The 25,175-nt window shown below is 44.4% G+C and overlaps 1 protein-coding gene across 3 annotated transcripts in view; it reads left to right on the top strand.

The window, feature by feature from the left end:
• Positions 1–6,942: 6,942 nt before the first annotated feature.
• ANXA4 (annexin A4) overlaps positions 6,943–25,175 on the top strand; it is an 84,167-nt gene continuing 65,934 nt past the window's right edge. Inside the window, exons 1-3 of one of the 3 annotated variants that reach the window (XM_073653611.1) lie at positions 7,028–7,046; positions 22,489–22,551; positions 23,741–23,794. In XM_073653611.1, coding sequence (XP_073509712.1) covers positions 23,786–23,794 — 9 coding nt within the window. In that variant the 5' untranslated portion in view covers positions 7,028–7,046; positions 22,489–22,551; positions 23,741–23,785. Of the gene's footprint in view, positions 7,047–9,368; positions 9,504–22,488; positions 22,552–23,740; positions 23,795–25,175 lie in introns of those variants that run through there. The other 2 variants (XM_073653609.1, XM_073653610.1) reach the window with 2 other exon arrangements.

The following is a 25,175-nucleotide window of genomic DNA, read 5'->3' as shown; positions in this document are numbered from 1 at the left end:
CGTCATCTTGGTGAGGACACGGAAGTCTTGCCCGTTACCAGTCGGGCACGCATGGCTGACTTTATGTTACGCTGCCTTAACCGTGACCCTCGCGTTGCCAAAATGTTGGGTGACAGTCATTACTGGTTGGTGACACTTTTAGACCCCAGCTACAAGGAGAACTTTCAATCTCTTATTCCTGAGGTGGAGAGGTCTACAAAAATGGGGCAGTACCAGAAGGCCCTTGCTGCAGAACTGTTAAAAAAATTCCCATCTGAACACGCTAGCGGCAGAGGTCACAGTTCGTTGACAAACCAAGGCGTACAGGCGAGAGAGACGCAACTCCAATCCAGCAGAGGCAGGGGAACACTGTCAACGTTCTGGGACAGTTTTCTGAGACCCGCCCAGCTTACAGGCCCTGAGGCGCGGGGTACTCTCACAAGCAGTGGAAAGTTTCAAAAGATGGTGAGGGAGTACCTTGCCGACCGTACCAGCGTCCTCCGTGATTCCTCTGTGCCTTTTAATTATTGGGTATCCAAGCTGGACACTTGGAATGAACTCACTCTGTACGCCTTGGAGGTCCTGGCCTGCCCTGCCGCTAGCGTGTTATCGGAGCGTGTTTTTAGTGCCGCTGGGGGAATTATAACTGATAAGCGCACTCGCCTGTCAACTGACAATGCTGACAAGCTGACCCTTATCAAAATAAACAAGTGCTGGATTGGGCCAGACTTCTCATCACCACCAAATGACAGCAGAGTAACAAAGTCAAACCCACTGTGTTATTTCGGGAGGTGTATTCCCATGCACCGCTTCACACGCACACATGGGTATACGCTTCCTCAATTCGGCTTTTTTTTGCTCTTCTCCTTATCCTCAGCCTCCACTGCCACTATACCACCAGGGTGACCGTGGTCCGTGTTGCCAGCATTGCAAGTTCCTCCGTCATAATTTTTGGCAGCTTTTGCTTGGAAGGCATAGGCAAAGACTATGGGAGACCCACTCCCCAATAATAGGAATAATGTTTTTAATATGCTGTACTGCATGGCTCTTGTAAGGGGCATTAAAACCATCTTGTTAAACCACTCTGACCTCCACGTCTCTTCCAAGGGGCATTTAAACCGTCTTGTTAAGCTAATGCGACCTCCACGTCTCTTCCAAAGGGCATTAAAACCATCTTGTTAAGCTACTGCGACCTCCACGTCTCTTCCAAGGGGCATTAAAACCGCCTTGTTAAGCTACTGCAACCTCCACTTCTCTTCCAAGGGACATTAAAACCATCTTGTTAAGCTACTGCAACCTCCGCGTCTCTTCCAAGGGGCATTAAAATCATCTTGTTAAGCTACTGCAACCTCCACGTCTCATCCAAGGGGCATTAAAACAGTCTTGTTAAGCTAATGCGACCTCCACCACTTTTGAAAAAGGGCATTAAAGCTGTCTTGTTAAGCTGCTGTGACCTCCACCACTCTTCCAAGGGGCATTAAAACCATCTTGTTAAGCTACTGCGAACTCCACATCTCTTCCAAGGGGCATTAAAACCGTCTTGTTAAGCTAATGCGACCTCCACGTCTCTTCCAAAAGGCATTAAAACCATCTTGTTAAGCTACTGCGACCTCCACCACTTTTCCCAGGGGCTTTGATATTGTCTTTTTATTCCACTGCGATCTCCACCACTTTTCCAAGGGACATTAAAACCGTCTTGTTAAGCTACTGCGACCTCCACCACTTTTTCAAGGGGCATTGATATTGTCTTTTTATTCCACTGCGAACTCCACCATTCTTCCAATGTGCATTGCATTTCCTCCTAATTTTAGTCAGCTTTTGCTTTTCAATGCATAGGCGAACACTAAGGGAGACCCACTCCCCAATAATGGGTAGAAGATTTTTAGTATGCTGTAATCCACGTCTGTTTCAAGGGGCATTGCAGTTCCTCATAATTTTTGGAAAGCCTTCCATTCACTGCTTAGGCCAATAGTGCACAGGAGACCCAGTTGCTATAAATGGAAAAAACGGTTTAGTTAAGGCCCTCTGACCTCCATGTCACTTCCAAGGGCCATTGGAGTGCCTCGAAATTTTTGGTAGGCATTGCACTCACTGCATGCCCTATAACTGTGTAGCAGAACCTCTCCTTTTGGTACAGAAACATATCCTACTAGACATGTGTGGTTGACTAGCCTGATATTGATGTGAATGGTCCCTGTTCCTCCTGCTCTTTCTCCTTTGCCACCACCTCATCCATCATTCATCACCTGAAGCTTTGTTTTAACGGGAGTCATAGAACTGGGATAGTAGCAGGAAAACATCCACCAATCCTCGGAGGAGGTAGGATATGCGCCAAAACGCTGACCACCTCAGGCCTAGCCGCTACTACATACATGCGCTTGCATTCCAAGAAAACAAAGCAGATGCTAACTTCTATCATCATCATCATGCTACTCGCCTTGGCACTCTCAACTCCCCTGATGGAGAAGCCAGGGCCCACCGGCGGAGTCTGGTTCTCTGGTGGGCTCGTCCAATGCTGCCCTAAAGCAGGCCGGGCTAAGAAAAGTGTGGGGGAATGTTCCAAGGAGAAATAGGGGCGGCTGGGGACAGTTTATGGACACCCGGTCGCCCCCTGGCGGCTGGGAACTGAGTATGGATACCAGGCCGCCGACACAGCCATGACATGGTGGCCGGCGTCTGCCTCCACATGCCTAAAAGGCCCAATTTCAAGTGCAATTGCCTAAAGCAGGCCGGGCTAAGAAATATGTGGGTGGATGTTCCAAGGAGAAATAGGGGGGGGCTGAGTATGGACACCCGGCCGCCCCCTGGTGGCTGGGGACCGAGCGTGGACACCCGGCCGCCGGGCGGCTGGGGACTAAGTATGGATACCTCGCTGCCAAAGCAGCCATGAGGTAGTGGCCAGTTTCGGCCTCCTCCAAACTAAAAGGCCCCATTTCAAGTGCAAGCTAGCAGTATGGTATTGCAGCCTGGGGGTGGGTGGGTGGTTGTCAGGTGGACTCTCCCAGTTACTGCGTTGCTGAGGGCACGGCAGATGTTTAGGGACACGTGCTTGTGTAGTGCAGGGATGGCACACCGGGCAAAATAGTGTCGGCTGGGGACCGAGTACCGAGGGACGGCCACCGCCATAAGGTTGCGGAAGGATTCCGTCTCCACCAGCCTAAAAGGCAGCATTTCCAACGCAAGCAGTCGTGAAATGTGCGAATTTAGGACTGTGGCCTGTGGGGCGTTGGCTGCGAATTTGCGCTTTCGTTCAAAGCTCTAGGATATGGACAATTGAACGCTGCGGTGGGACGTGGACGTTGATGCTGTTTCTTGAGAAACTGCCATAACAAGTGAAGACTGAGAGGAGGGGGCATCTTTGCATGCAGTATGGACAGGGGATTGCCTTGCACGCATAACAGGGGGTTCTGTTACACGCACAACAGCGGAAGAAGCAGTGGTGACACCCGCTGACACTGGCCGTGGACCCTGGGGTTCGCCCCATAAAGTCGGGTGCTTTTCTGCCATGTGCCTGATCATTCTGGTGGTGGTCAGGCTGGTAGTTTTGTCACCCCTGCTGATGCTGGTATGGCAGGTGGTACAAATGGCCTTTTTGGGGTTATCAGCAGAGTCTTTAAAAAAATTCCAGCCTCTGGAAGACCTACCGGTTGTACTGGCAATGTCCCTCGTGTTGGTGTTACGGGGAACTGTTGCCCGCCTTCTGTGTGCGGCTACCACACTGCTTCTTCCTGCCTGTTGGGGTACTCTGCCTCCCTCCCCCTGTGTGCTGCTGGCCTCGTTCTGCGTGAACTCCTGCCACGTTGGGTCAGTTACTAGATCATCCACCACCTCCTCCTCTTCCACTTGTGCACCACGATCCTCCTCCTCACTTCGTGGCAATTGTGTCTCGTCATCGTCCACCTCTTGTGACAAATTGCCAGCGTCGACTTCCTGTGGCTGTGGCTATTCAAATATTTGGGCATCGCTACATGGGATCTCCTCTTCCACCACTTCAAGCGGAGCAGACACGGGGCACAAATATGGAAATGGACCAGTGAACAGCTCTTCAGAGTGTCCAAGTGTGGGATCAGTTGCTGTCTGTATGCATGTGTCACACAGCACATGGCCAGATAAGATTGTAAAATGTTAAAATGACATTTCCCGGTGAATGCATTTGTCACGGTTGAAAGCAATACAGAAGTGCCAAAACGCATAAAAAATGCTACTTGTGAACATAGCCCAAGGTGTGGAGGAGTATTTTTGTTTCTGGTTATTTATTTTACCTTATACACAAGTCTTTACCCTGGAAAGGAAGTTCCTTAACATATTTCACAGGAAAACCGTTTCAGTTTTGTTTTTGAACGTTTTATTGTGAGCCCGTTAAAGTGGCTTAATACCTCTGACCACGTTGCTGACAGCAGTGACCTGGGGGTCATAAATGCTTCCTGTGGCGATGCCCATGCTGTCCCCATGTCTTTTGAGCACTGTCACTATCGTTTTGGGCACTTTTTAGGCTTTCTACAGACTGCCGGGGGTGCCGCCGCAAAAATGCTCGGGTCTCCCATAGACTAACATTGGGCTCGTTTCTCGGGTCAAGCACCCGAGTATCACGGCGAGCTCGGCCCGAGCTTCGAGCACCCGAGCATTTTAGTGCTCGTTCAACAGTAGCTCTTAGTATCCCGCCGCTGCCAGAGCTGCTAATAGCTGATCAGTGGAGATGCCAAGTGTCAGCCCACCACCAATCTCTTATGATGAACTGTCCCAAAGATAAGTCATCAATATTGGTAAAGTTTAAAACCCTTTTATATGATGGATTTTTGAAGCTGCATATTTTTACAGCGCAGCATAAACTGACCTACGGTGCGTGTTTCAATTCCACAACATGTCAATTTCTCTTGTGGGCACGCTGAGTTTTAGGGCACGGCCCCACTATCAGTATTCGGTCAGTATTTTTTCTCAGGAGTGGGAGACAAAACCAGGAGTGTATGATAAATTCAGAATTGGTGACTTGTTTCTATTATACTTGTTCCTCACCTGGTTTTGGCTCCCACTCCTGAGAAAAAATACTGACCGAATACTGACCAAATACTGATAGTGGGGCAGTGGCCTTATGTGCGGAGGTTCCTCATAGAATTGCATTAGATGTGGAAAATCCACAGGTAAAAATAAAAGCATATGTATTTTTAGTGCATTTCCACTGCAGACACACATCAAAAATGCATGTAATCCACACATGACTGTATAGATATAGTTTTGTGAAATCAAAATAGCAGAAAGTAGGAAAAAAAACAGATTTATTTAAAACATGATATAACAAAAAGACAAAAACATGATAACAAATGCCCAAAAGACAAAAACGCGTTACCTAATTTATATAATAAGTGCATAAATGCTGCAGAAAATCCAACACAAACAACTCACTAAATACTCAGTGTGGGAACATAGCCTTGTGTTTTGCAGAGTTTTTAAATGCAGATTAAAAACTGCTTTTACAGTACTAGCAAAAGCTTTGAGATTTCATAAACTCATGCAGATGCTTGTTTTTTTTTTCCTGACTAAATTGGAAAACTTTTCGAAATCTGCAGCAGGTCAATTCTTTCAGTGTTTTTGTAGCTTTTTTTTACCCCTACAGAGAGGTGGCAATGAGAATGTAAAAAACGCAACCATGTGTTTTTGGTGAATAAAACTTAATTAGGGTACGTGCCCAGGATCAGGAATAGCAGTGTATTTTTGCTGCATTCTACATTACAAGCACAGTGGATGGATTTATAGAAATCCCATGTCCACTGTGCTTCTTTTTAACGCTGCGTAAAACTCACCCACGGTGCCGTTTCCGAGCCGCAGAATGTTAATTTCTGTAGCGGAGTCGCTAGTCTCCGCTGCGTAGTTTCCCACAATAGCCAGTCATTAAATGTGGTAAATCCGTATAGTTTCCTAGCGTGATTAGAATGCAGCATTTTGGACGCAGTGAAAATATGTTGCGTCCAAAACGCTGCTATTCTTGATAGTGGGAGCGTACCTTTAAGGGTGTGTGCCCACGATGCGTTTTTTTTAAGCGTTTTTGCTGCAGAATTTGCGCAGCGTAAACGCTTGTAAAACGCTTGGTAATCCGTGCCCCATGATCTCCAATGACAATCCACACTTTCAATGCCCATGCTGCGGAATTTTCTGCAGCGTTTTTGATGTGCGGAAAAATCCGCAGCATGTCCATTATTTGCATGCGGAATAGCCTTCTTCAATGCATTAGAAAAATGCAAGGCAATTCCGCATGTGCAAAGTGCTTCCAAAACGCGTGTGAAATTCCGCATGCGTTTTTCCAGGCAAGGACATGCAGAAATGAAGCGGAAATTTTCCGCTTCATTTCTGCATCGGGGGCACATAGCCTAAAGATGTACTGTAGACAAACAACACATAAAATTCGCACAAAAAACCCCTCAAAATGCTCACGTGTTGCGTTTTTGCAGGTTTTTTTTATGGAAATTAAAAGCTGCAGAAAACACATGCATTTTTTTTTTCCTTATGGTGAAAAAACTAAAGTTATTAAACATGTACTGTCATTCTGACAAATAATCCAAACTAAAATTCTTAGCAAAAAAAAAGCAGCAAAAATGCAGCAAAAGCATGCTTTTCTGCCCAGAGTAGTTTTTGCCTGCAGAAAAAAGAAACAAAGACAAAATATTAATATAGATGTATATATATACACACAGTATATATATATATAAAAGTTATAACATGCAGTAAGCATGTGACTAATGTCCCAAGTGCAAACCCTGACCAGAACTTAGTTGTTTTTTGGGGGAATTGTGCTTCAGAGTCTGTTCTTTACATAGGAACCTCCCACACTGCAGCTGTTCAGCAATTGTAGAACCACAAAGCCCAGCAAGCTGAACCATGCATTATCACAAAAGCAAGGAAGTTCTGCACTGAATGATAAACTGCTTCCTAAACCCACAGGAACTGTTATAGTAGGAGGTACAGACACAGGCACCACACCCAGCCTGGAAGAGCAGTCCCCTCCCAGCCAGCAGTCCTCCCTTATACCAGTGCACATCTGAGGAGGCTCCTGTGCAGGCCTGCCATCTACTGAGGTGAGTCTGGGGTCTTGTCTGCTACCTCACAGCAGCACACAGGTGTGACCGCTGACACAGCACTAGGAATACATACTTCTATGGTCTGGGTAACTTTGTTACTTACACTGTAACTTTTCTTCAAGTACTTGAGCAAATGTAGCAGAGCTGAATGTGTTTTTGACCTTCTTTTGTGTGTTGTGATAACTGATGTTTGTAGTCGTTGAGTGCTTTCAGTAGCACAATGACACTTTTGTTTCTGACAGACGTATAATTTTAATGCCATAGCAGTCAGTCTGTCATGTGACGGCCGAGGAAAACTTCCCGTCTGAGTAACGTGAAGAGCTAGTCCTGAGGATAACCTCTAAATGATGTGGGTGTCCTGCAGGAGGTTGTGGGTGCACTGATGGTTGTTCATATTGTTCCTCTTCCCATCTGAGGATATGATGTTTGTGTCCCTGTCATCCCCCTCCCCCTCTTTATTTTATACTTTTATTGTAGGAATGTCTGTACAGAGGGAATGGTGGTCCGGTGCCTCTGAGGAAGGGGGATGGGGGTCGCTTGTATCGGTCCCATCTGACCACTGAGCAGTCCCATGTAATGGTCACTGCATGCCACTGGTGGGCAACAGAAACTGTCTCTGTGCAAGAACAGTATGTGAGCCCTTTGCAGTCCGATATTCCATCATCATGCACAATTCCACATGTTTTGGAGGCGGAAATGGGGGCCCCCTTAACTCTTGGGCTCCTGTGTGGCTGCACCTATGATCTGTACACCCCTGCCGCGCGCCCATTACATCTGTGCAGCTGCGATCAGTTTACACTCGGTTATTAATAATAATCAGAAAAGAGCAATACGATTTGCGCTGCCCTTGGCCATTGCGTCCTCTGTGACTGCTGGTCTTCACTGCTGTGCAAAAGAGTCACGAAGGCCATATTGGTGGCCGGACAAGGGCAGCTCAAATTGAATTGCTCATCATCGATGATCTTGAGGAAAGCGGCTGCTACTTTCATGACATGGCTGTGCAGTGAGCGTGTGGTGACCAATACATGGCACTCTACCACACACACACACACACACTCTGCACCCCCCACCACCTACATGGGCACCTTTACCTACCCCCCCTACATGGCACGCTACCCAGAGTGGTTGGCTAAATTGTATATTTGGTTTGGGTAAGTTTTATCTCCATGACATACTGTGGGTGTTCTTTGTGTGGGTTCTGTGCAGATATTGGCTTTTATCATGTGCTATAGATCGGCAGCGTGTCAATTTCTGTTGTGCAAATGCACCTTTTTGGTGTGGATTTTACCTGACCGCAGATCCATCCACTTCAATGTTCATACTGCAGCATAAATCAGACGTTGGTTGCGTTATTGCAGCCGTATATGTTCTACTCTGAAACTCTGTGGCGTTTTCGGAGAAAACCTAGTTTGAAGAGCCGACTGGGGACAATGCAACTCTAATGAGTAGTACAAAGCAGGACACTGGCAACTTACGGTATCGAGTGACATGTTTTAAATAAAGCTGCCATGTTTTTGATACTTCTTGGTATTCACCTTTGACACTGACATGTTATTGATATAATGATGTGCAGATTACTTGCATTTTTGATGCATTTCCACTGTGGAAACCCACTATTTAAAAAAAAAAAGCATGTGAGTCTTTTACCTTCGGTATTTCCGCATGTAATCCAAATTTATAGGAAAATTCCGCACATAGCTCTGCATACCCGGAGTATGACACAGAGTAAAAAAACAAAACCCAGAGGGCATCGGGTTTCTATAAATCCCATCCACTTTGCTGGAACTGTACAACATTGCATCAATAACTCATCAATGGCGCACAACATAAGGAAAAGAAAGTGTTAATTATTACATGCATGATTTAAGTACGATTAGGAAATCGTCCCAGGACTTTTGATATCTGTTCAATTTCTACTCAGTGACACAATATCAATCAATCTTACTGAAATCTCTGATCTGATTCGCTTGCAAATGAATCTGTCAATCATGATTGTAGAGCGTAAACGTCATCTGAAAGACAACTTTTATTTTTTTTTTTGCAAGAAGCAAGACCGTCCTATATTAGACCGATTTAAGATCACAGCTGAGTCTATCTTTGTAAAATATTTGTCAGTGTGAATGGCTAACGTGGGCGACCCTCAGTATGTGTAATATGGGGCTGGTTGGTGGGAGGTCATTGGTGTAGGCTCAGGACACGTTCTTAGATGAGATATGAATGAGTTCCTATTCCTCAGTTAGGTGTGGCTGAGTGAAGTACGTGGTGATGGCCTGAGGCGGACAGTGGGTGGGGTAGGCTGGGAGAATAGGTTTCTTACTCTGTCGTAATCCCTGTACGGTGGAGTTATGTACAATGCCGCCCGTGTGCACTGTAAATACTTGCTCAGTTGTGGGCTCATCAGTGACCTGTAGTCCAGAGCACACAGAGGACGTGTCCTGCGCTATTACTGGCAAGGTTGGTGTTTTTTTTTGCTTAGTAATAGCCATTTATACTACCTTTTTAATGGCTTTAAAATATTCTATTAAATAGGTTTTTCACCTCTAAATTATTTTACTCCATCGTGTTTCCAAAGTTGGGGGGAAAAAAAAAAATAAAAAAAATCATCTACTACAATTACCAGCACTGCCTCCCCTACGCTGCTGCTGGCCTTTTTTTGACAGGCTGCAGCAGTGTCATCACAGCTATAGGACATGTGACCGATGCAGCCTATCACTCAGTGGATTTGCCAATGTAGATAGCACTTGCCGCCAAAGCAGGCTGATAGGGTTAAAAAATGTATCGTGGGAAAAATCCCCTTGAGCTGTTCCCCTGCTGTCTGCATGTATGCCTTTTTAGGTTTGGTTTAGACAGCGATATGGATATGACCGAAAGTGCAGTTGTAAAGTTTCTGAGGCACTCCTATGCTCTTATTGTCACTTCTCAAACAAAGGAGTGCCATTAATTGTATATTACTATAGAACAAGACAAAAAGGTCCATGGTAATGGTGAAAAATAGTTCAACACTTTATTGATCAAGAATTTTGTTGTGCAAGGGTAGGAAGAAGAATCAGGAGAGAAAGCGGGCACTAATCCAAATGACAAGCAGATATTTAAAAATCATGAATAATAAATGGATATAACATAAATAAAGAGCTGCTAGGTATCCAAAACATATATGTATTCAAAAGGATTGCACGACAAACGCCTATAGTGCTGGAAATATCATGTATGGAGGTAGATTGTGGGATATATAAAAGAAGGTGCAGTGACTAAGTATAATGGTGTTAACCCACAGATAAATGAGTACAGCTGTATATAAGCTCTAATTGTGCTACAGTGCATGAACACCTATAACAGATAACTCTTAATGAATTGGAATATTTGCTGCTCAGATAAGTAACTATACAGTGCTGTGCAAATTAATTGGGACAAAGCATTTTTTAAGTAAAATTGTAAGTTGGTTACCAGTCAGTGATTCAAACCAGTTTTAACTGCTTTGAACAGGTGTGAGTGTACAACCTTGAGTAATAAAATGTGGTTTGATGAATTCATCCAAATACATAGTCGTTTTAAAACGTTTTATTGTGCCATTCATGCGTAAATTGGAAGGGACATTCCAACAAGATTTGGCTCCATGCCACAATTCCAAGTGTGTGAAGAAATTCCTGGAAGAAAATAAAGTAAAAGTGCTGGACTGGCCTGGTAATTCACCAGACTTAAATCCTATAGAAAATTTGTGGAGCATTGTGAAGAGACGTCTTGGCAAAATGGACTGTACAACCAAAGTATGGCACTGTTTATCATGCGTTCAAGTATGGTTCCATGATGAAGAATTGAAGAATTTATGCAAAAACTTTGTAGAATCAGTACCAAAATACATTGAAAATCTCATATCTGCTAAATGAGTACATATTTCTTACTAAAATTAGTATGTAACAGTGCATTATAACATTTTATTAAATATTCAAAAATGTGTTTTTTTTTTTTGTTTTTTTTTGCTTTGTCTCAATTAATTTGCACAGCACTGTATATTGCCCATTTTATGAGTTAACTGTATGGGAGCCAGCAGGGATTGTCACGAGGATGCGCCCACCCCGACGCGTGTTTTGGAGTCTGCCTTCGTCAGGGGCTTGCATCAGGGTGGGTGCATCCTTGTATATATGCAGTAATATATATTGTACAGTCCCACCAGAGACATACCTTTAATGCTCTGGGTCACAATATAAAATCTGATAATCCTTGCTTTGGGGAGAGATATAACACTGACTGTTTGCCCTGGTGCTGGGTTCACAGTTATGGTGTTCAATACATTAAATCAGTCACGCTTTAAAGAGGACCTTTTACAAGTTTTAGAATGTTAAACTGGCCACATAATGGAATAGTGGCTGCAGGGTTGAGTACAACACATTCACCAATCCCCACCATCTCTGTTGTGGAAATATTGGGTTGTAAAGTTAAGATTATAATTTCACCTTGAACCAAGAGGGCATTGGCTGAGATTCTTCATTTACTGTTTCCAATCGTGAACAGTTGGTATCATCCGGTGGGAGGAAAAATAACATGCTGCCAGAGAAGCTTACAGCAGGCTTTCCCTTATGAGACATGTAATGACACACAGCCCTGTTCTGCTCCCTTCTGATCTCCCCCTTATCACTAAACCTACTGTGCAGGGTAGAGCAGAGCTGTGTGTCATTACAAACATCTCTTGCAGCTCTCATCTCATGGCAGTCAGTGTGGGAGGAGGCTGAGTACAGTAGAGTTGACAAGCTGTAAGAGGTGTTTGTAATAACACTGTGTAGAGTGGAGCAGAGTTGTTAGTGCAGAGATCATGGGACGTAGGGCTGTGTGTTGGTACTTGGAGGAAGCCTGCTCAAATTTTTCTCTAAGGGGTGTGTGGAGTTTTTCTTCTCACATGCATGATGCCTCCTGCTTATGACTGGACAACATTATACAGGGGAAAAATTACACCTCCCTCAGACAATTCTCTGCTAAGGGCCTCTTGGTTGAAGAGGAAATTAGAATCTAAACTTTGAATGAATAGATATACCAGCGCTGTCACTATATCACGGCTGTATATAATGACGCGCAATCTGCCCTCAATCATAACACAATAAACCGTTAAAAGGAAAGATAATATGCTCTAAATACAAACAGATTTCAATAAAATGTATATAAAAATACACACATTTAAATGAATTGTGCTTTCCCATATGTGTGAATCCACACCAAGGTGAAGAATCACCTTTTGATATAGTAGTTCAGTTCTTGATGACCTGATCGATGTGGATATTGGATGCTGGCAAATGGATCGAGTCCTCTGAATTGGATCCGCACTGCGTGGTTTGTAGCGTTCCGGCCTGTTACAGTTCTGACACCCTGTCTGAAAAAAAGCTCAGGGCTGGTAGGTGCATTTCATCTACCTTCCATTATATGTGTGCATTTTCATATCCATTTTATTGAAATCTGGCAACAAGAGATGGCTACAAATAAAAAAAAATATATATGTATACTTTTTTACTACAGCCATTATTCCCCAATGTTTCCAGTTTAACATACGAGTCAAAAGGGTGAAGGATCCCTGTAAAATAGAAAAAATGTTTCAAGTAAACACTCAACCCCGTCCAGAGAACTGGGACTGCCACTCTCCAGTAATTCTCAGTTGATTTTCCAGTAGTACTGGAGTATGATGTTTGGTCACATTAATGTCTTTATCTCAGTTTAGGAATCTGAACTTCTACAGACTAAAAACTGATGTCAAAAGAAACTAGATATACTGTATGCCATGAGTGTTTTACAAAGCGAGCATGTATTAAACTGTAAAAACAAAACCAATGATCAATGTACACAACATTTCCCAACGTTCTTTTTCACGGCCACCTGAGCTGTTTGGACGACTGTTACATGTCATTCTACACTGTTCTAAAATTATTAATGACTGGAGGTTAAAAAAACAAAACCAAAAAAACCCCACTATCTTTTCTAGCCTGTGATTACGTTATGACTTTATCTGAGGTTTCTCTCTGAAACGCCATTAATTCAAGAACATGAAACTTTTTACTTATTTTGACCTCCTTTTTTAACACTGTCCGTCTTTAGCTGGCTTAAGGTGGACATCATTTCATGCCTGATTTCTCATCTTTTGGGGGGGGATTCACTTGGGAGACAAACGAAGATACAGATGTCATCTGAAACCCGCCTTAACTATGCAATATCAGTGGGTGGTTTTTCAGTCATGTTTGGATATCTCTTAAATGTATTAATGTTTTAATTGACCTCCAAAGTTCCAGCTAATAGATGTGGGCCCTAAATGATGAATTCTCTGCATTTACTATAGAGTGCATTAATTGGGTTTTCTAAACCTCTTTAAGTATCATATTGGATCTCCTACATTTGGCCTCAGGCACATAGTCATTATCGGTCTCTTCATGCAGTGTCGGTACCGCTGCCATGAGGGAAGAGAATTTGTTTATTCAGTTCAGCATTGGTTAATGATCTCTCCTGTCATAATGCCAATGATAAATTATGCTACATTTTGATTAAGGAGATAGTTTGCTATTTGAAAGCGTAATTTGTGATATAGTTCAATCCCAATGCACTTGTTTCACAAGCTGAAAAACTGATTATATTGTAGATTCTCATTTCTATAATCCTATTCATAAAAGGCCCAAGTCATCATTCGCACGTTTGTTTTTTTTATATATGCACAAAGATGAGGTACAAATTAAAATCACAAAAAATGCCCACATACTCTGGTGAATCAGCCCCTTAATCTATTTGTCTATATTGTAGATGTACAGTAAATACTTTTATGGCCAAAATGACAAAGGTATTCTCTGAGTGATATATATTTTTTATGGTTAGCCAATAAAGATATGTAAGCTTTCAGAGCACAGAGGCTCCTTCTTCAGGCTGGATTACTATTAGGATTAACTAATTTGTAATCCTGCCTGACGAAGGAGCCTCTGTGCTCTGAAAGTTTACATATATATTTTTGTCTGGTTAACCAATAAAGGTACCACTCCGAAAATACTTATGCCGAAAAATGACAGAAGTATTTACATCAATATTTCTGGCTAACACTGTACCTCAATATAACTTTGTATTGTAGAGTAATCAATTATACCACTGATGGGTGATGTAAATTACATTGACTTCCTAGTGATAATGATGTGTCGGGTGGGATATATTCGGCAGCAGGTGGAACAGTCAGGTCTTTTAAGTTGAAGTTTTGGAAACGTAATGGACAAGCGTAAGGATCAGATCTACTTTGACAAGGGAGAGTTACACAATATTAGGCCGGTGATGATTGAACAGTAGCATTATTATTAAACAAGTTGTGTGAGATTAGAATAGCATGATTGCTTTCTTAAAATCATTCTCACTCTTGTCCAAGCGCTTAGCCATATTTAACCCCTTTACCCCCGAGGGTGGTTTGCACATTAATGACCAGGCCAATTTTTACAATTCTGACCACTGTCACTCTGAGGTAGTTACTCTGGAACGTTCATTAATGTGCCTTTGCATTAGAACTGTGCTGTCCTGTACTACTGGGAAGACTGTGAACAGCTGTGCTGCTAAGGAAACTGTACTGTTTGTCACTGGAGCCTGTTGTTCGTAAGGCTATGTGCCCACGATGCAGAAATGAAGCAGAAAATTTCTGCAGCATTTCTGCATCTCCCTGGCAGAAAAAACGCATGCAGATTGTGCATGCGTTTTTCCTGCAGAATACATGCGGATCCACATGCGTTTCCGCATGCAGATTGACAAGCGCTTTCCAGGCGATAGCATCACTTGGAAAGTGCTTGACAACTAGGTCACACTATATAAATCCATGCAAAAGGCATGGATTTATACAGTGTGAACCGTAAAAATTAAAACAAATAAAGCTATACTCACCCCCGAGGCCCCGGTGTGGCTGCAGCGCTCGTTCCTGTCTGGTTCCCGGCTGCCGGCATATCGCGAGACAGAGCGGTGAAGGGCCTGCGGTCACATGACTGTGACGTCACTGCAGGTCCTCAAGCGATGCCGGCATTCAGAGAGAAGCCGCCGGACAGGTGAATATAACTTTATTTGTTATTTTATTCTTTTTTTACAGGTACAATGGTATCCAGGTCTGGAGGAGAGTCTCCTCTCCTCCAGAACTGGATACCATCCGCACATAGAGACGCATAGAAGCCGCTTGTACAAATGTACAGTCGCGGTTTCAATGCAAGTCAATGGCGGGAGTTCCGCTGCGCTTCCGCAAAATTAAATGACATGCTGCGGATTTTTGTACGCAGCATAAACGCTTGAAAAACGCTACGTGGGCACCCAGCCTAAGACTTAACTTGCACTGGCTGTGCGGCTTCTTATTAAATGCTACTGTTCTAACTTTTATGAGGACTCTTGTCAAGTGTGAATGGTCAGCAAGTGAAACAACCTACGTGTCTGTGCTGAGGGTCAATACCCCTGTGTGCCTGAGAGAAGCTGCAGCACATGGTCTATGGTCTCCCCGAGTAACTGTTCCCCCAGGATTCCAAAGAATTCATGTAACCTGTCTCACCCCTATCTGAACCTAGCGGCGTGCGTGTTACATACATGTACAAAGAGAGAGGACCACACTGACACTCTCAGTATCAGAATAGAACTACTTTATTACATGCCCTGGTCCAGGTTTATATAGGTTATTAGTATTCATACTTTAAAACCATATAATTGGTTCAGCTTATCTTTAAATGTATGTAAGCTAATGCCAGCACATATCTAATTGGCTAAGTTAACACCGACGCCCATCTTTTCTGTCTGAGTGTATGATGTATACCTAAGTATGATGTGCTTGTACCAGATCATAGACCAGACTTAAATTACTGTGAAGATGGTTTATTCTTTCAAACGTGTTTGGACAAAATTGTGAAAATTTTCGCAAATCCCATCTCTAAGGTACTTGTTTTATTCTGGAATAACTACTCTGTAGCAACTCTCATCGGACCAGCAAATGCGCAGTAAGAGACGCACTTTGCGCAAGCCACCACTGCCAGGCAAGACCGTAAGGGCCGGGATATTGTTCCCCCACTCCTGATGGGGAGGTGGGCTTTACAGAGCCCTTCCCAGACTGCTGTTGCAGGATATCTGGCGTCTGCATTTTCTCTTGTTACTTGACACTACATTTTCCATGTCACCAAAGCTAGCAGCATAAAAGACAAATAGAAACCCCGGGACACTAGCTAATGAAGAAGAACCAGTAAAGAATATTAGCAATTGCTGAGAAGCAACCAGAACCCAACCAGGGAACACTCACCATACCACCACGCAAGGGAACGGAATAAACAGCAAGGCACTGGATTAGTAGCAGGCCTTAAATAACCAGCCAAAATCTAAAGATGGCAATCAGGTGATGCATTCCTCCCAATCATGTCCAGGGAGCCACTCCCTGCTCATGTGCACAGCGCAGGGTACAGACATTCCCACTGTTGGCCAACACCAGGCAAGGCAGCGTCCTGCACTGACTGGCATCCCGGAGACACAGCGTCCCATATCTCCCGGGCCGTGTAACAAGTGAGAAGCATGGCGTCCCATGTTCCCACATCACTCGCTACTTCCACACACAAAGCACCACAGTTTGTAGTTACACCACCCAAGTGCGCGATGGCTTCGCCTCCAGCTCTGACAGAACCGCCTGGAAACCGGAAGAGGATGATTGCGTCCACTGCAGGTATTCCTAACGGCGTAAGAAAACTGGTGACTAGTGTTGAGCATTCCGATACTGAAATACCGCGAATATCGGCCGATACCCGATATCGGAATTCCGATACTTTTACAATATCGAATACCGGAATCGGAAGTTCCCATAATGCCTGCGCTCTGCAGTGTCTCTGAACGATGACAAGCTGGGTGGCAGCGCTCAGCTGCGATCCAGCCTGTCATCAGAATGCCATCCCAACGTGAGAGAATTCTCCTGATTGTTTAAAAGCCGGCGGGCGGTAAAAAGCTGCCGGCGTTTAAACAATCACACAGCCCCATACTGCTTCCCCGCAGCCTCCCACCCCGATCCTCCGCTCCCCTCGCCACCTCACATCCCGATCGTAAGTTAGGACCGGGCGGGGAGCGCAGCACCAAGGAGCGGGGAGCGAAGGACCCGGGCGGGGAAGCCGGCAGTGAAAAGACTTCACCGCCGGCTTTCCCGTTCTGTGCTGCGCTTTCCCGCCGGTTATTTCAAATGAACAGCTGAGGTATCAGGTGATGCCGATCAGCTGTTCATTTGAAGTCGCCGCGGTGCCCTCAGAGGGTTCATGTGAGTTCATGCTTGACTGCATTGCATGAACTCACATGAACTTTCCCACGGTCGCACAGGTCAGCCTCACCTCCCAGACCCGTCATGATTAGTGTGTGTGGGTGTCTGTGCGATGTCTGCGGGTGTGTGCGGTGTCTGTGCGGTGTCTGTGCGATGTGTGCGGGTGAAAGCGGGGTGTGTGCGCGGTGTCTGTGCGATGTGTGCGCGTGCAGGCAGACATAGGCCGATGTGACACTACTACTCCCATCGGCCTATGTCTGTCCCCGGTCCACTCGTGCTAGCAGGATCAGCTCGATGGGAGCAGTAGTTCCCATCAGCCTGATCCTGCTATTTAAATTGCCCTACTGTGTCCCCAATAAATTTTAAATACATGTCATTGGTGGCCAGTGGTTACCTGCAATAAATTAGTTCATACATTACCTGTCCCTGCCGATCGCAACCTAAAATAAAGTAAAAAATAAAAAACCTAATTCCCCGAAGCCATCGATCTCCTGTAATAAAATATAAAATAATAAACCACAACCTTATCCTTACCCCTCCGTAGTAGTCCACGAGTGTCCCACGATGATCTCCAGTTCAGAGCAGCCACATAGAATGTGACCGCTCTGAACCGCTGCCGCCGCTAGAATGATGGGGCCGTAAAGCAGCCCCGTCATTGCATAAGCGGGTTCACCGGAGTTCAGGCAGCGCTGCTCCGGTTAGCTGCTTTACGGCCCCGCTGTATCGTGAGAAATTCCTACGGTACAGCAGTGCCGTAAAGGAGGTCTCCGGAGCTGCGCTGCCTGAATGCACTCCGGTGACCTCAGTCAGTGGCTCCCGCTGCCGGGAGCGGACGTGTTCCCGGCAGCGTGAGCTTACAGCAGCCATGCACAGCTGTCACCATCTCCAGATGTGACAGCTGTGCATGGGAGATCAGCGCAGGAACGTGGACAGGTAACTATTTTTTTTAGTAAACTAAGAATTAAATAAAATTGTGTGTTTTATTTCAAATAAATTATTTTTTTCTGGGTGTAGTGTATTTTTTCTTTTTAACACTTTGTAGGTTAGTAATGGGGGTGTCTTATAGACGCCCATCATTACTAACCTGTGCTTCATGGCAGCTGGCGCTGACATCAACCCCAACCCTATTACCCCACTGCCACCGCTACAGGACAGTGGGAAGAGCGAGGCTAAGTGCCAGAATTGGCGCATCCTATGGATGCGCCATTTCTGGGGCGGCTGACGGCTGGTGTTTCTAGCCTGGGAGGGGGCCAATATTCATGGCACCCTTCCTGGGCTATTAATATCAGCCCCCAGCTGTCTGCCTAGCCTTTGCTAGCTATTAAAATAGGGGGGACCCCACGTCATTTTTTGGGGGGGGGGGGGTCCCCCATTTTAATAGCTAGTAAAGGCTAGGTATTCAGCTGGGGGCTGATATTAGTAGTCTGGGAAGCTCCGTGGGTATTACCCCCTTCCCAGGCTTCAAACATCTGCCCCAGCTGTCTGCTTAACCTCCGATAGAGACTGAAATTATGGGGGATCCCACGCCAATTTTTTTTTTAAATAAATCCTTTATTTTAACACTAAATGACATTTGAGGAGTTAATAAAGATGCAGTCCCTAAATTATTATTTTTTTTATTATTTTTTAATTAATTTTTCCCAAAAATTTTGACGTGGGCTTTGCCATATTTTTGTATGCCAGCCAGGTACAGCATCCAGCTTCTATGAACGCGCCATTTTCCGGGGCGGCTGCGGACTGCAATTTGCAGCGGTGGGGGGGGGGGGGGGCAGAAAGCTTGGGTCTCCCTGCACTGCAGATTCCATCCCCCAGCTGCCTAGTTGTACCTGGCTGGACACAAAAATAGGGAGAAGCCCCACGTATTTATTTTTTTTAATTATTTCATGAAATTCATGAAATAATTAAGAAAAAAAGGGCTTCCCTATATTGTTGTGTCCGGCCAGGTACAAATAGGCATCTGGTGGTTGGGGGCAGCCCGTTCCTGCCTGCTGTACCTGGCTGGACACAAATATAATGCGAAGCCCCACATCAATTTTTTTTTAATTATTTCAGGAAATTCATGAAATAATTAAAAAAAAATTGATGTGGGGCTTCGCCCTATATTTGTGTCCAGCCAGGTACAGCAGGCAGGAACGGGCTGCCCCCAACCACCAGCTGCCTATTTGTACCTGGCCGGACACAACAATATAGGGAAGCCCTTTTTTTCTTTATTATTTCATGAATTTCATGAAATTAAAAAAAAAAAAATACGTGGGGCTTCGCCCTATTTTTGTGTCCAGCCAGGAACAACTAGGCAGCTGGGGGCTGGAATCCGCAGCGCAGGGAGGCCCAAGCTTTCTGGGCCCCACCCGCTGCAAATTGCAGTCCGCAGCCACCCCGGAAAATGGCGCGTTCATAGAACCGCCATCTTCTGGCGCTGTACCCAACTCATCCAGGGCCCTGGTGCGGTGGCTCACTGGGTAATAAAGGGGTTAGGGCCAGCTTGGCATTATCAGCTGGCCCTAAGCCCGAAATTCATGGGGTCACGCCAATATTAGACATGACCACCATGAATTTCTAGTAAAGTATTTAAAAAAAAAAAACACAACACCCAGAATAAAGTCCTTTAATTGAAATAAAGACACAATTCTTTATTGTTCTAAATTAAACCATACTTACCGTCACGCCCATTCCAGCTGAAGCCAACGATCTCCTGCAATAAAAGAAAAATAATAAAGCAACATCATCCTTACCTTTCCATGGTTCCCACGATGGCTCCAGCTCTGCTACATCGAGATGACAGGCTGGACCGCAGCAGAACGCTGCCATCCAGCCTGTCATCCCGCGGACACTGAGAAGCGCAGGAATGCTTCCGCTCCTCAGCGTCTCTCTGTGACGGCATCCAGATGAGCCGACAATGAACTCGGCTCACCTCATGCACGTCACTGACAGCGTGGGAGAATTCTCCTGCACTCAGCGCTTCAGCGTGAGAATTCTTCCACGCTGTCAGTGACGTGCATGAGGTGAGCCGAGTTCATTGTCGGCTCATCTGGATGCCATCACAGAGAGACGCTGAGGAGCGGAAGCATTCCTGCGCTTCTCAGTGTCCGCGGGATGACAGGCTGGATGGCAGCGTTCTGCTGCGGTCCAGCCTGTCATCTCGATGTAGCAGAGCTGGAGCCATCGTGGGAACCATGGAAAGGTAAGGATGAGGTTGCTTTATTATTTTACTTTTATTGCAGGAGATCGTTGGCTTCAGCTGGAATGGGCGTGACGGTAAGTATGGTTTAATTTAGAACAATAAAGAATTGTGTGTTTATTTCAATTAAAGGACTTTATTCTGGGTGTTGTGTTTTTTTTTTTAACTTTCACTATGGGGTTAGTAATGGGGGTGTCTTATAGACGCCTCTCCATTACTAACCTGGGCTTGATGTCAGCTGGCATTATAAGCTGACATCAACCCCAGCCCTATTACCCCCTGCCACCGCACCAGGGCAGCGTGGAAGAGCGAGGCTAAGTGCCAGAATTGGCGCATCCTATGGATGCGCCATTTCTGGGGCGGCTGACGGCTGGTGTTTCTAGCCTGAGAGGGGGCCAATATTCATGGCACCCTTCCTGGGCTATTAATATCAGCCCCCAGCTGTCTGCCTAGCCTTTGCTAGCTATTAAATTAGCGGGGACCCCACGTCATTTTTTTTTGGGGGGGGGTCCCCCATTTTAATAGCTAGTAAAGGCTAGGTATTCAGCTGGGGGCTGATATTAGTAGCCTGGGAAGCTCCGTGGGTACTAACCCCTTCCCAGGCTTCAAACATCTGCCCCAGCTGTCTGCTTAACCTCCGCTAGAGCCTAAAATTAAGGGGAACCCCACGCCAATTTTTTTTTAAATAAATCCTTTATTTTAACACTAAATGACAAGTACAGTAACCAACACTGTCACTGTACTTCATATATATGTGACTGACATGTTTCTATCTATGTGTGAAACTCTATTCTGTCTGTTATAAATTGTCGGGTACAGATGCTGAATTGCCGGCCGGCTTTTTTAAAGAGACGGTGCATGAAAACACTATTATTTTAAATAAATCCTTTACACTAAATGACAAGTACAGTAACCAACACTGTCACTGTACTTCATATATATGTGACTGACTTGTTTCTATCTATCTAATCTATGTGTGAAGCTCTATTCTTTCTGTTGTAAATTGTCGGGGACCGGTGTATGCCGCTGATGAATTGCCGGCTTTTCGCATAATACATTCTACATTATTCTTAGTTGTTTTACTTCATGTAGAATTAACCTACAAGGAAAGAAAGGGTTTATTTTCATTCCGATATTAGTGTCCCATTGACTTGCATTGGTTTCCGGTATCGGAATCGGCGATATACGATACTTTTTGAGTATCGGTCTGATCCAATCCGATACGATATTTCCTGATATCGGAAGGTATCGCTCAACACTACTGGTGACTATGCCAGATTGATGTGCAAATCTAGATTTATATTCCCTCATTTATAATAATGCCCCATGTAATGACTCCTAATAACTCAAATCTAGAAAACCTGCCACACACAGAAGGAAAATACTACTTTCCTGAACTAAACAGGTGTTTTATGCTGCTTTTAGTTAGACAATAGATTTCATTGTGAGACAACGGAGCAGGTGGCAAGGAAGAAATGTCTAATATTTGCAAATTATCAACCACAGTAAAGAAAAAGATCAAGATAAGCAAAATGAGTCAAATTTAGCAAAAAGTCCTGTGATCGGAGCAGCCATTGATTTGCATTCCTGATAATGTGAGTCAGGAAGTTTATGTTCTTCGTGTATAGTGACGGTGTATATATGGGGGCAACCAATCTACTAAACAAATACGCTGGAGAGAAGGATTATTTTGGGGCTATTTGGGATGCAAATAAACGGCACCATATTGTATTTAAATGATTTGTATTTAACCCTTGGTGATGAATCACATCTGTTACTTTGTTCTTTTGAAATTGGTTAATTGGCATTATATTACATAATATTAGGACTATCGCTGCATAGGATCAAAGACAGTGGAGACCGATGGAGAACTTGTGGGGATCCCACACTTTTGGAAAATGAGACCCACATTGTAGTGTCAAATCTCTGTATTGAAAAATCAATTGTTTTCAAAAAGAGGAAACTCTATGATCCAAAATTATTATTTTTTTTTTATATTAAATCTCCTGTAGGAAAGCAGCTGGTAAAGTCCTGGACGCGGGGTATGCGTCACCGAAGTGGCTAGCCTCGGTGAAGTAAGTCCTGGATATGAAAGGTTCCAGCAGCAGTAGCTTGCTGAGAAGTGTGTGGGTATTTTTTTTTTTTTTTTTTTTATGGACCAGATTTGATGTCTGGGTTTTAGGAGTGACCAGTAGAACTTAGGACCTATGGGAGCGCCCATTCCCACCTATCTGGGCATTTACATGGTCTATTTAAGGCAGCTGAGCTGTCTGTGTGTAGGAGGAGGAAAACCCTCTAGTGTTCAACAGTCTCGGCCACTGTTTTGACAGGGCTGGACTTGGATTTAATATATGTGAGCCCGCATTGCTGGACATTGACCGCCCCTGTATGGATTGCTTTCTTTTTGTTTACCCTTGTTTTGCGTTTATGGAGACAACAAAACTTGCCTTGTTGGACCAGTGAAATTACCAGGCTTCCAAAGAGCTTCCCTATGGTCCCTTTAACACACCGTAAGGGCTCACTCAGACATCTGTGGAAATCAATCTGATATCGGACTACAATGCACTGACTGGCCTCAGCTCTCGCGACCAGAGAGTGACAACGTATATTTCTATGAGGCTGTCGTGCTCAGGTCGGGAGAGCCGTGGCCAGTCTGAGATCAGAGCCATTTGCACGGACATCTGAATGAGCCCTTTAAAATGTATTTTGTATGTGTTTTACTACATGTACAAGCCTTGTCTGTTTGCTTATATGTACATCATAGAGGATGTTTTCCTATTTGGGACCTCCAGCATAAAGAAAGCTGGTTTTCATTCCGCTTTCACCCCCATTGTTAATTCGCACTTAAGTGGTTATCAGATTTGGACAACTTCTGGATTAATATCTGACAGATGTTGAAAATGGGATGTTAAGTATGCAAAAAAAAAAATGCTTATGGTAATGTACTGTATATGGTAGCCTTTACATTATTGTCTAAATAGAGCGAAATGCTGTACAGCCTTTATGCAAGCTTTGCATGGCCTGATCAGTGTTGCCCTCACACTATTGTTCATGTATCTTAGCAGATACGTCTCATAGTCGCTGTTTACATTAGGACCTTGAAACATGGTTTCCTAAGAATGTATTGGCATAACATATGTTCAGATCACCTGTAATGTGTAACCAGGGACTTTACTTACTATTTATACTTCTCGCTGATCAGATGTGGATATAAGCATTCTGTTTCCTCTTTGTAATATACATCTTATCTGTTTTTTATTGCAGCTGACATCTGTCTAATAATCTGTGGTGTGTCATTAGGAGCAAATCATGGCTGCAGTAAGTATTCCCCATGTCCCCGTACGTTGTCACATCAATATCTTTATTGCATGAGTTGTAAATAGATTTTAGAGCCGTGATTCCACCTGTTAGAACAAATCACCTTATATTGAATCTTCCACTTATCACCAGATTCATTATTGTTATACCCTTATTGTCTTAAAACTTCCTTGTCACCAGATTTCACAATACAAACTGCTTTCTGTTAGTAAATAGATTTTAGTCCTGATGAGACTAGTGTACTTACTTTAAAAAAATCCCTAGCAGATGGCTGTATAAAGACATGTGCACACTTTATGTATTTGCAGCAGACTTTTCTTCCCCCAAAATTGTGTCTCTTGACAGGAAAAATACTACGTCTTTTGTCCCATTCATTTTAAAGGGTGAAAAACACTGAAATTGACACTGTGCTGAGTTGTACAGTGTCCATTTTAGGACATGATCTGATATCAAAATCAAACATCAGAATGTCAGTTTGAGGCTAAATACCCTGTCTGACAAGTGTCTTTTACAACTGTAATAATAATATATATATTTTTTTTTTTTTTTTATATGTCCCTGTTTGCTGATAGAATTTTGGGTTCAAGTCCCATCTCCAGAAGCCAGTGCACTAACCACTGAGCTATATACTCAGTTGTAAAAACCTGAGAGTTCTATTTGGTTATATGATTTTCAGTGCAAACCTGATTGAAACTCATTGGGACTTATGTTCAGACTGCAAGCAAGCCAAATTCAAATGATGTTTGCTTTTGATGTGCGAGTCTGATGTGTGACTTTCTTCAAACATCAGAATCACAATGACTTTGTCACCCTGAGCACTTTCATGGTTGATCTCATAAGACAAGAAAAGCTGCTAGTTGCTATCACTTGACTGGATAGCGCAATGGTAAGGCGTCAGCCTCTGAAACTACAGTATCAGAGTTTAAATCCCAATAGGAATAATGTTTGAAAACCTTGGTCAAGTCTGAAATTAGTAAAATCCTCTCTTCCTGGTGGATGCCTCTGCGGATTCAGTCAGATTGGCAGCGAGGTCAGCTGCCATGTCCAACACAGCTGTTGCGCTCGCGCCCGGACTGACTGGCGTGAGCGTGATTAGTGATCCCACTGTACCATGAACCGAGGAGTGCCTGGAGGGGCGTAACTAAGTATCAACCCGGTCCGACCAAGGTCGCACGGCGGCTCAGTCGACTCCGTGAACCAGGGAGGAACCGAGCAGAGGGACCAGGTGCTACTCCAGGTCAGACCCCCGGTCACAGCTGTTGACCCACACTGGGGAATGCAGGAACAGGCAGGTTAGCTGGTATGCAGGCACGGCTGGTATGACGGCAGGTGGGTACTTAGCAGGCACGGCTGGTATGAAGGCAGGTGGGTACTGGCAGGC

The sequence above is a fragment of the Phyllobates terribilis genome, unplaced genomic scaffold (genome assembly GCF_046119375.1).
Source record: "Phyllobates terribilis strain yellow unplaced genomic scaffold, ASM4611937v1 Scaffold_11__3_contigs__length_659146591, whole genome shotgun sequence".
Classification (NCBI taxonomy): domain Eukaryota; kingdom Metazoa; phylum Chordata; class Amphibia; order Anura; family Dendrobatidae; genus Phyllobates; species Phyllobates terribilis.
The sequence above is the reverse complement of the archived record's forward strand: the minus strand, read 5'-3'. Positions and strand labels throughout refer to the sequence as shown.